The 12,274-nt window shown below is 43.5% G+C and overlaps 1 protein-coding gene across 1 annotated transcript; it reads right to left on the bottom strand.

The window, feature by feature from the left end:
• Positions 1 to 1,542: 1,542 nt before the first annotated feature.
• Positions 1,543 to 5,314, bottom strand: fzd1 (frizzled class receptor 1). The gene has a single exon (XM_005745727.1). The coding sequence runs from the start codon at positions 4,940 to 4,942 to the stop codon at positions 3,284 to 3,286; it is 1,659 nt and encodes a 552-aa protein (XP_005745784.1). The 5' UTR covers positions 4,943 to 5,314; the 3' UTR covers positions 1,543 to 3,283.
• Between the last annotated feature and the right edge of the window lie 6,960 nt (positions 5,315 to 12,274).

The raw sequence follows: 12,274 nt of genomic DNA, 5'->3' as shown, positions 1-12,274 counted from the left end.
CACAGTTTCCCACCGTAGCTGCTAATGCATGTAAAACGTGCCATTTTTGACTTTTTATACATTTTCTGTGGATGTTGGAACTAGAGCTGGACGAATAAGGACTGTGAGACGAACTTCTTATCCTTGTAAGCACAAATGATCATCCTAGCATACGAACTAGATCATACCCAGAAGATATTGTTCTAAAGCAGAGAGAAAGACTTTAAAGCCGTTACTCTCTCAAAGCAAATACAGCACATGAATATTCTGTAGTTTCTTTACCAATTCAAAAAAAAGAAGACATTTTACAAACGCTTGACAGTTGACATTGTTTTTATTCTCATAAAGCAATCAACGTAGCGTATATATGATTTTTTTCTATAAATATAAAGGTTCTCTTCATAGCAAATGCAAAGGAAATTACTTCAAAGCAGTGACTATTGTAGAGCCGTCAACACAATAAAAGGATTATTATGAATCGGAAGCACTGTGTGGAAGAGCGTTTGACAAGAACACACAGTCGTGAAATGTGTGTGTGTGTGTGTGTGTGTGTGAGAGAGAGAGCCGAGCTGCACCGACAGCAGCCGCTCTGCATTTCAGCACAAGGCTTCCTTTCTCCTGCGGTGGAAGACATGCAAGCTGCTGGCTGCTCTTCAGTCCCACAGTGCAGCTATGTTCACGGGGATCAGGTTACTCTGCAGATGAACCCGAGCCCCCTTTCAACAGTTTCTGACATGTTCAAGCCCCAGGTACAGAACGTGAAAAAACTCTTCCAAAAATGTATGATATGTGCATTGCAAACAGCCGCTCTCATCGCTGACTGCAGACATTTACAGCACCGCGATTGAGTCTGGACACCTTTAACCTTCTGGACAAACAATCTGTCAGTTCTTTACTTTGTCAAATATAATAAAAATGTTAAAATCTGTATGTAAATCAGAACTGCCATGAGCAATTTTGCAAACAGAAGTAGATTCAAATCTAAATGTACTTTGTAGTACTGGAGACTCATTTTGTTTCCTCATTCCTCATTCCTCACTTTGATAAAGGGGAGAATTATTATTATTATTTTATTGTGAAACACGACACTGAACCCATGTTTCACTTTATACCGTCCACTAAAAATGATCTCGTACTACTGACGAGTATTCAAGCTTGAACGGTTTCAAAAGCTACTTATGACCTAAAAGATCTAAACGTCTTATTTTTAATTATGTCATCACTTTCATTTCTGTTAACCTGCAGATTCTCTTTGAAACACTAATTCATACCTTTAACTGCATAAAGTTAAAGGATCTCATCTCCAAATTCTCAAAATGGAATTTTCAATTTTGACTTGAATCTTTTGTTCTTGCCTGATAACAAATTCCAGCACAATCACACATTTTTGATGCAAAACCAAACAAACAGGAATCATTTTCGACGTGTTGTGTAACAAACTATAAAGGCTCAAAGGCGTCCAAAGATTAGACACAATACTAAATGTCGGAAAATAGTCAAAGTTAAAAATGTGCTTCAACACACACACACACACACACGCGCACGCACGCACACACACACACACAGCTCTGCAGCAGTATTTCATTTTCTCTTTAAAAACTGCATTTCTCAAAATAGATCTTTATTAAACAGACATTACTGCTGCTTTGAACGTGTGCAGTGAAGGAACACACCAGCATTTCTGCATGTTGTAGATCTACATAGAACTGTTGTTAGATTGTTACTGTGCTTCTTTCAGCGCTCGTGCAGCGTGAGGGCCGAGTCTGTGTTCACTTTGGTCAAAGTTGTGTTGCTGTTGCATCAAATTACAAGGGCCAGTCTGCGTCATAGCAACCATGCCAGAAAAACAGAACATAGTGCTGGGCGCTACACTGTTCATAATGTCATGCATGACAGATTTTTTCATTGAGAAAAGTCTGGTCAACTGAACAAATTTGTTACTAATTTGTAATTCAGAATTTCACGCAGACAAACAGCATGCTGGGATACGCTAGCAGGTTAGCATAACAGCGTGGAGGTGCTGTGTGCAGCCTGTACGGTCAGGAGCAGCTGAGACGGGGCGAGGATGAAGAGAAGAACAAAAAACAGCAAAGATGACCACGAGAGGATCTGCTGTGTTTCCTGGTCTCTTCTCTGTGGGCAGGGCTGCTCCACACACAGTGACATGGATAATGTGCGACTTGAGGTAAGTGCGTTTTTCCTGATGGCTGAATCATTTCCCCCACAAAGTTCGGAGAATAAGTCCAAACAGACTTTCTTAAAGCTCACGACCCACAACATGTTGATTTTGTTACAAACAGGGACGAAAAAATAAAAAAGTGGAAACACATCTCACGTAAAACTTGCTGTTCTGCTTTAAGGACCGACAGGACAACATAGACTGTTTTGTGTGTGTGTTTAGGGTTTTACACTCCTGACAGAAGAGCGAGCTGCTGTAGCCCTACATGAAGACCCGCCGAGACGACCCTGAAACTGAATCTCACTGTCGCGCCGCCCAGCACTACACGCAAAAATACCAAACAGGAATCTGAAGGTCAGAGTGTTCAGAATTACAAAAGCAGATCGTGATCACGGCAGATCATTAAAAAGAAACATGTTTTCAGGAAAACGTGAGAGAAATTCATCTCGTGTTTTGCCTGACAGCATTGTAACATACATGCAAAACCACTTGTGTGTTCCTTTACATTTGCATGACTACCTGCGCTTTATTTAGAAAAGGAATGTAAGGGCCTGAGCTACAGGCCACAACCATCTGCCACAGTGACTCACATTCACAAGCTTGCACACCACTTCTTGTTCCCAGGATGCTGACACGTCCCTCCAGAGCCGGGCCACCGCTCGCTCCACTGTACAACAGACACAAACTACAGCTGGTTAATCGGGGGGAGAGGGAGCCACGAGGAAGCACTTGGGTTTCACGAGACTCTGCTTAGAATAGACCTGGGGCTCACAGGCAGTTCACCGATCACACACACACACACACACACACACACACACACACACACACACACACAAAGTACTCCTAGAAGGTGTCTGCAGTAAGACAAGTCATGAGACCTCAGGACTGTTGATGATCGGCTGGCTCTTTGTGATGATTAAGTAAAATTCCATCAAGTCCAACGTATGAAAAAAGGTGTTTCAAAAAAATCTTTTTTTAAATCTTTAAATACAAATATATACTTACAAAAATCTCACAAATGCATATGTACATTAAAAAAACAGAGCGAGTGTCTCCTGTGAGTCCAAGAAAATGAATAAAAAGAAGGATTATCATTCAGTTTGTCACAGTCTGCGTGAGGTTCGACTACACTGTGGTCTCGCCCTGTTTACTGTTGGCCAGTCTCGTGTAAAACCTCCTCCAGGAGTTAAGGGTCTTTCCGGACCAGATCCAGAAGCCAGAAGTGATGCCAACAATGAGCGTCATGAGATACTTGATCATGAAGACGGTGAAGTCCGGGCTCATGTTGGGGTGGCTGTGGGCCGGACACGGCACGGCGTACGTCTTGCACGTCTGGCTGATCCACGTCCTCTCCCACTGCTCTCTGAAGGCCTGCTCGTAAAAGTAGCAGGCGATGACGATGGTGGCCGGCACGGTGTAGAGCACGCTGAAGATGCCTATCCGCACCATCAGTTTCTCCAGCTTCTCCGTCTTGGTGCCGTCGTGCTTCATGATGGTTCGGATTCGAAACAGGGACACGAATCCGGCCAAAAGGAAGGAGGTGCCGATAAACAGGTATACGAAGAGGGGCGCCAGAACAAAGCCGCGCAGGGCGTCCACGCTGTTGATGCCCACAAAGCAAACCCCACTCAGCACGTCTCCATCCACCTGACCTACTGCCAGGATGGTGATGGTTTTGATGGCAGGAACGGCCCAGGCCGCCAGGTGGAAATACTGAGAGTTGGCCTCGATGGCTTCGTGGCCCCACTTCATTCCTGCTGCCAGGAACCAGGTGAGAGCCAGGATGACCCACCAGATCGAGCTGGCCATGCTGAAGAAGTACAGCATCATGAAGAGGATGGTGCAGCCCTCCTTTTTGGTGCCCTGCACCACAGTCTTTATGTCGTTGTCAAACTTGTCATTGCAAACCACCTTGTCCTCCAGTAAAAATCCAGCAATGTAGGCGATGGAAACCATGGTGTAGCAGCCAGAAAGGAAGACGATGGGTCTCTCTGGGTAGCTGAAGCGCTTCATGTCCACCAGGTAGGTGAGCACAGTGAATAAAGTGGAAGCACAACACAGCACTGACCATATGCCGATCCATATGCGGGCGAATTTGAGCTCCTCCTCGCTGAAGTACATCATCCCGTGGGATCTCTTCGGCTCGCACGGCGCGGCGCAGTTCTCCTGCCCGAGGAAGCGGTAGTTCAGGTAGGGAGGCACCCTGAGCGAGGCCGGGCATCTGAACTGGCCGTTCCCCGGGTCAGTAGGTGGCCGCTCGGTGGAGTAGGGCCCGGGCTGGGGCTCCGTGTGGTCCGACATGTTCTGGCCGACGCACAGCTCCCCCGCGCCGTGGACCGGAAAGCTATCGCACGCGAGGCTGTCGGGCCACTGGAAGCCGAACTTGTTCATGAGCGCCTCGCAGCCCTGCCGCGCGCGCTCACACAGAGAGCGGCACGGGGGCAGCGCCTTCTCCAGCACCGTGCACACGGGGGCATACATGGAGCACAGGAAGAACTTTAAATCCGGGGAGCACTGCACTTTCACCAACGGGTAGAACTGGTGGACCTCCAGCCCCGCGTCCTCCTGGTTGGTGTGGCCCAGCAGGTTCGGCATGATAGTCTCATTGTAGGCGATGTCCGTGCACAGGGGGATGGAAATGGGCTGACAGAATCCGTGCTCCGGTATAGACAATCCTCGGTCACTGCCGCCGTATTGGCCGTTGACTCGAAAAACCCCCAGGTTCAGGAACAGGATAAAAAACAGAAAAAGCAAAGCCGAGCGGAGAAGTCTGTTGTAAGCCATGTTGAGGAATGCAGACGCTGCCGTACTTTCTGCGTGTTGCTTAACTAACTTGCGTTACCTCAGCAGGCAGCAGGCTACTTCCCTGAACGCTCTTTGTTGGCGTTTCTCGCAGAGGTAAGCGCCGCTTCTCGCCGCGGGATTCTGGCTGTCCGTCCTCCCTCTCGTCGCCGCGCCGGGGTAGCAGCGCAGTGCGTTAGAACATCCACACTCGTGAATCGCAAACTCGGACCTCCTCGGGTGAAATCCAGTCCAAAACCAAGCCCGAACTCTAATCCTCCAGGACAAGGACAGCTCCGCTCTGCAGCGTGCCCGACACAGCGTCAGTCTGCCGTTCAAACCTGTTCTGCGATCCCTCACTCTAATGCCACTGCAGCCAAGCTCACCTCCAGTCATTATTACTTCCGCGATAAACTTTCACAATAAAAGCATTTAATACAACTGTAACTTGAGCAGCTTTGTGAGCTTAAAAACTAATACGCAGACTATTTTAATCTGGATGGGAAAGATTTCATTATCTTGACTTTATCCCCCTTCGGTTCTGATTTTGTATTTATTACATTTTATCCTTTTTTTGAATATGCTGCCTTCTCTAGAAAGTCATTTAAAATGAAATGGTTAAGTTATGATAATTTAGAAAGCAGATTAAACGCACAGTAAAAGTACCAAATAAAAGGAATATAATACACATAGAGGTTAAAGTACTTTATATTTTAATAGATGCAAAAAAAAGACGTAGCTGAACTCTGGTTTCTACTTTGGCACACATACTTTTGTACTGACGCACTTCCTATCTACATCCGTGTCACCTTCAATAGCTTAATACCTCTCTCTCTCCCTCTCCCTCTCTCCCTCTCTCCCTCTCTCTCTGTAGGATCTAAGAGATGGAGGTTAGGGAGGGTCTGCATTTTTCCTCATGTTTGCATAAATTGCAGGGGTTCATTTTGGAACAGCGCTGCACACATTAAAAGACCGAATCAAGTGTCCTTCTGAGTGTTGGCTCCCTTCCTCTTTACTTTGTTTGCTTGTAGTCTCTCTTTACATGCCTTAGCAGTTTGTGGTCAATGTCTTGCAAAGCACTTGCTCATAGGGGCTCTTAACCTGATCAAGCCTGACTGTCTCTTCCTCTGTATCAGTGGTGGTATAGGTCACAACAAATTGTAGTGTTTTTTGTTTGTTTGTTTTAGAGCCATTACATTATATTGTCTATCCTGTAAAATAGTCAGATGTCTATTCATATTAATGCACAGAATTCACCTGCTTGCTGCTACTACTGCACATTCACCCAGTGTATATACTATATGTCTGTATATATATATAATGTTCTTCCTCTACACCCCCCCTCCCCCAATTTTTGCACATGTCGAGGAGCGTGTCAGACTACATTTCACTGTGTGTTATACTTGTATAACTATGCATGTGACAAATAATAAAGAACCTTGAACCTTGAACAAACAGCTGACAAAGACATCTAATACAGATGTTTACCTCAGGAGCCCAAAAAAAGAGTAAAACTAGAGACTGAGTGCTGGACTTTGATTCCTCAGGGCAGCTGAACCTCAGAGTGAGCTTGATTGCTGATGTTGTTTAAGAACTACTGGATTAAAACAGAGAAGAAGAAGAAAGTATATTTTCTTCCTAAACCAAAAGGTGATTTTACTCTATGTCCATGTTGGGTTTTCAGCTTGTCTGTACTGCCCTCTAATATGAAAAGCATTAATTCATGCATTCATTTTTCTACTCTACTGTTTTCCCTGATGCACCTCATGTATTACACGTATATAAATATGTTGTATTTGCTCCTGTAAAACTAAAACACTTCCTTTTTCTGTAGGGTTAATGGAATAAGTTGGACTCTTCTGCCCTGAAATCGAGCGTGCAGCATTGTTGTTCCACATGCAGACAGTTTGTAGTCACAGACATAACTTCTTATACTCAGCATTTACTCAAAGACTTTGATTATTACTGAACAAGAGGGAGGAATTAGCTAAAGGTGGAAAAATACATACGATCCTTAACGCAGACAAAATGAGAGAAAGGTTTCCCATCTGGCACTGCAGGCTGTTAGCAGGAGGAGAGGAGCAAGCACTGTAAAATGCACACTGACATAGGAATGCTAGATTTTCTTGCTTGGGCTGCACTGAGAGAGCGATGAGAGCTTCACCCAGACTTGTGTCACCAGATGTTCTGCTTGTCTTTTATTTTAAAGCTCTATCTGTAGCAGTATCACTACAGTCTATATCAGAAATGTTGAAAACTATCCAGTGATGATGTAGAAAGTCTAGAGAAACAATATGTCAATATTAATATGTTTTTATACTGTATGTGCTGTAGACTAGAGAGACACAGGCAGTTGCTATTACATGGAAATCTGCAATGAAATGAAATCTATCCTGGGGGATTCATTTATTTAACTTTAACTAAAGCGTCTACCATTGCAATGTAATTAGCTTTGTATCTTAAGTTAGAGTAGTGCTCTAGCACTGCACTCGTGCACAGAGCCAAAGTGGAATACGATCTTCTGGGTTCTGTTCAAACCTCATTCAAAATCCCAGTGACATTTGTAACTACGCTCATAACTACAAATCCAGCTGTGCTATTAAGTCTCAGCTTCCCAGTTGTAATTATGAATCAGATGATAGTACACACACTGTTTTCAAGATAGAAACTGGTCATTACAGTAATTCTGCAGCGTTGACCTTGCAAATGCTTTGGGTTTGTGGGAAATGGTGTTTGCTGAGAGCAGCTAAAAAAAGGTCATTAAATATACTCTAATAATTGTGCATGCACAGGCGACTGCTTTATTTTCTCTCTCTGTACAACATATACTTTACAGTACTGGGTGTAATCAGAAGAGGAACACACACGGTCCTCTGTTCCTCCTTTGAAAATCAAAATTCAGAATTTTGGTTATTAACTACATATATGGAATAAGACACGCACTGTTTTAGGAAGGTAATGTTGAGTAATCAGATTTTTATCTATTCAATTCCATTGTATTTTATTCATACAGCACCAAATCACAACAACAGTCACCTCAAGGCGCTTTATATTGTAAGGTAGACCCTACAATAATACATACAGAGAAAAACCCAACAATCATATGACCCTCTATGAGCAGCACTTTGGCGACAGTGGGAAGGAAAAACTCCCTTTTAACAGGAAGAAACCTCCGACAGCACCAGGCTGGGGAGGGGCATAGATAGATCCTAGATTCTAACCTGTGCAGTTGCTTTGTGACTGAAAATGGTTGCCCATTGGCTGGTTGCATACCAGACCTCTGGGGGACAGGTTGGTCGAAGCAACTAGCAAAAAAACCCTTCAGTTCAGCTACTGGACAACCACCAACTTTTCCTAGTCACAAGGAAGTTCTTGTTTTTATCTCTCTAAATGCTTTGCAGCCTTTGTTGCTTCGTTGAACTTGATGTGAACTTTATATCTGCTTTGCTGCTGGTTCTTCAGTATTTCTGGGACATTATAATGTTAGCCTAAGTGACTGACTGATTGGTTGATCAGTGTCACTTTTCTGTGTGGCCAAAAGGTCAAAAGACTCTAAAGAGACACGGCACTAGGCTGTGTTTAAGTATGCAGAGACACCACGTGTCAACTTTTCTGTGTGAACGTAAGAACAAATGATATGTGACCCACAGACGCATCTGAAGCATTAATAAATTTTTATTTCAGGTAAAACATTAAACAACATTTACAGAAGGACATTACATCTTCCATAATAACATTACATACAGCTCGTAACAAATAATGCAACAGCTACTCTACTGTATACTATAATATTTCACTGGATGAAGTGACTGACACTTCTGTTTTCCAAACCACTTGTGAAAATGACGTATTTTCAGTGCAGCATACAAAAAGAAAAATCCAAACGTGAAGAGAAGCTTTACAGAAAAAAGTTGCAAACACAGACTCATCGTTGAGCACGGCGAGGATGCACGTTGCCTCCAACCTATATGTTTTTCCTATTCGTACGACTTCTGCCCACACCACAAAGACTGTCAAAAATAGATGCCTTATATTTATACTCATCATATATGTACAGTCATATATGACGTCTCTTTAACAGCATTAAGGGGACACTTGTAACCCTGTATACAAACATAGTGGAAGCGTCACTTTTTCACTCCAGCGACGATGAAAAAGCACTACGTTATCAATCTCTCTTTCTTCTCTGTCACAGTGCTAAATGTGCAATTCCGACTAGTCGTTCCTTCACTGGGCTCTACGTGAAAGATATGAAGCACATTCAAGTTAAAACAGAGCTTGAACTCTGCCTGCACAGGACTCAAAAATATACGTTTTTTACAAGACTCCAGGCTCTCGAGCCTAAAAGAAGAGCATTGGGGCGTGGGGGTTGGGCTGAATGAATGAATATGAGCCACACTGAAAGTGTGCACACAAGGAGAAACATAGCAAAAATAATTATTCAGCTGCTAATACTGCCTGCAATCCCTTAAAGCCAAGCGAGGCTGGGCAATCTTAGCACAGCTCGATGGTATTAACCCTCCTCTGTCACGCTGCTTTACTGGCATTACCCACCGCCTTGCCTCCCCTTTTTTCGTGCCACACAATCACAGCCCGGGGATGACACTGAAAAGCCGCGAGATAACTCAGAGTACAGCACTTCCACGAGTTCTCCCCTATCTGCAATAAAAGTTAAAACCAAGGGACAATATTTACATTTGTGAGGAAGGCTGGTTTGAGCAAAGCAAGGGTATATATATATACTTATATTCATATATTAATCATTAAGGGCAAAGCCAGTGCATAACAGAAGAACACAGGCATTCCAAACCAGTGGCCCACAGCCGTACGTACTGTAATAACTGAAGTAGCCAACTGGAAAAGCTTCATGCTAGCTACAGCTGAGCTTTGGTTCACCACATGGTTGGCATAAAGAAGAGGGATTATTAAATTATGTAAGCACTGTATGGAAGAAAGACATGAAAACAGTCTGCAAAATCAGCCGAGAGAGCGCACGTAGGGGTTGCAGGGTTTTCTAGATGCCAGGTCTAGATGGCTGTGAAGAAATAATCTGGCAGGCAAGACATCTCTATTATGTGTGTTTGAGAGGCTGTGGAGTCACATTAGAAGCATCCACGGTTTCCATTCGTCCATGGCTTCAGATTTTTGGCTAATCAACAGTGCAGGGCCAATATTATTGTTTCAGTCGCTTTCAAACGGACTGGTAAAGAGGAAGCCATTGTATCGGTAGCACTTCACATCATCACCACACATCTAAGCTGAAATATTCAGATATTTGCACACAAAACAACAAAAGAAAGACAAAAACCCAGTAGAAGATCTTTGCAGATGACAGCATACAGCTCACCTTCATCGCTGTGTCATAAAATGTTCCAAAGCACGGGCACACAGTTTGGGAATGTCTCTGCTTGAGAGCACATGTTGGTGTTATAGGGACTGATCAGAGTTAATCACCACCTCCTACTATGTGTATCTACTCCACACACACACACACACACACACACACACACACACACACACACACACACACACACACACACACACACACACACACACTACAAATCAGTCATTCAAATTTTTCAGAGAAAAGAAATTCCAGATCTGTAACGTAGAAGCTTAAAAATAACTCGGTGACTCAGATCGTCTGTGTCCGAGAGGATATTGCAGATTCTTTGTTAGTAACAGTAAAAGTGAAAAGGAGGATTGTCGAGGGCAGGATCAGATAACAGGCCACGCTGCCTGTGCCTTTTCTACATTAGCTCATATACATGGATGGAAGCACCAGTGCTTTGCTATTGCCCATGTTTAATACACTCACACACACTAGCACACACATGCATTTCCATTATCCAGCTGTTGTTAAGCACAGTATTGCGTCTATGGTGCCGTCCCCGTAGAGTTGTGTACACTGTCAACATCGTCCGCAGAGATCGTTTGGACGAGAGAGACTTTTCAAGGTGCGAAACACAATCAGTTCCATCTGGTTCCATCGTGGAGGTCCACGGAAATATCAAACCGCTAGAATTTTCCTACAAATGGGGCCTTACTTTGGGAGTTTTGGCCTTTACTCTCGAGGATTCTGAGTGAATATTACTCACATACACATTTCAAAGTGCAATTACATACAACAGGTCACCCATAATAACACCAGCTTTTTATTGCAAATACAAGAATCCATGTCTTACTTGGATTCAATTCAAAAGAGAGAAGCCAAACGTCGGCAGTACGAGCTGACGCATACTAAGGCCTTTTCATCTCAGCTGCTCGCTGTTACCTCTGCACATGCTCATTAGTGTCCTTTTTTGAACTCTGATAATATGATACAAATAAAAATAGATTTGTCAGAGCTTCAGCAATAGGCAGGTTTATGTTTAAAAGTGCACAAACCTGGACTGTGTTCAGAGAAACCAGCCAAAGGTAATTCTCATTAATGCTGTTTTCCTCCATTAGTTGGTTTGTCCAGATAAACAGCTGCAAACCAGTGTAGCAGGAGAGACTGCAGTGAGGTCATGGAAACGAATGAGCATCAGCCAAATGTTGGTCCACATCAAATATTAAAGGTTATTTTATGGTCTTTGGTTCAAATTCTGGGTTCGTGACATTTGGCCGAGTGGTTTTTACACCATTGTGTAGTGGTTAACACATTTGCCTCAGCTCTGCAGTTTGAGACTCAGAAGAGCCACAAATTCAGCATCAAGGAGTCACAGCTGGAGTTTTCCTAGTGTCAGGAATAAATGTGTCAGGTAGGGCATCTGATGTCAAATTTGTGTCTATTTGAACAACCTGGGGTCAAGTATGCAGATAAAAGCCTTGGTAGGTCACAGGAACAGTGGACTGGAGCTGAAAAGCTCCCAAAACTCATACGTACTTCAGTCTAAGCACTGGTCCATGATAATCTCCTTCTTCTTTCAACCGTGTCCTTTCATGTAAAAGCAGTTTTACCCTGTTGCAGTACTGTGAGATGAATATTCAGAGAAGTGATGAAAATCCTGGTCAGAACTACCAAAGTAAGCCTGTAACATGAACCCACACAGCATGATAAACATCTGACAAAGAGTCTTATCTACTATTACCTACCAGATTTGAGTGTTAGTATTTACATGGGGTTTGAAGCTGTTAGCTACTTTGTTGTGAGTCCATTAACTAATAAATTAAAGCTTTAAAGCAGGTGCAGTTTAAGCTACAAAAGAACCGAGGACCTCCAATATGGCTGCCAGAGTAGGCTACCTGAAAGCCCTCTGAGATCGTCATTATTATGACGTCATTATTATGACGTCATTATTATAGCGTCATTATTATGACGTCATTATTATAGCGTCATTATTATAGCGTCAT

The sequence above is a fragment of the Pundamilia nyererei genome, unplaced genomic scaffold, assembly GCF_000239375.1.
Source record: "Pundamilia nyererei isolate P.nyererei 1_Seehausen unplaced genomic scaffold, PunNye1.0 scaffold00164, whole genome shotgun sequence".
NCBI classification, from domain to species: domain Eukaryota; kingdom Metazoa; phylum Chordata; class Actinopteri; order Cichliformes; family Cichlidae; genus Pundamilia; species Pundamilia nyererei.
The sequence above is the reverse complement of the archived record's forward strand: the minus strand, read 5'-3'. Positions and strand labels throughout refer to the sequence as shown.

Bases quoted from the DNA above. Each gene is read 5' to 3' on its own strand.
- fzd1 (XM_005745727.1), bottom strand. From the start codon at position 4,942: ATGGCTTACAACAGACTTCTCCGCTCGGCTTTGCTTTTTCTGTTTTTT.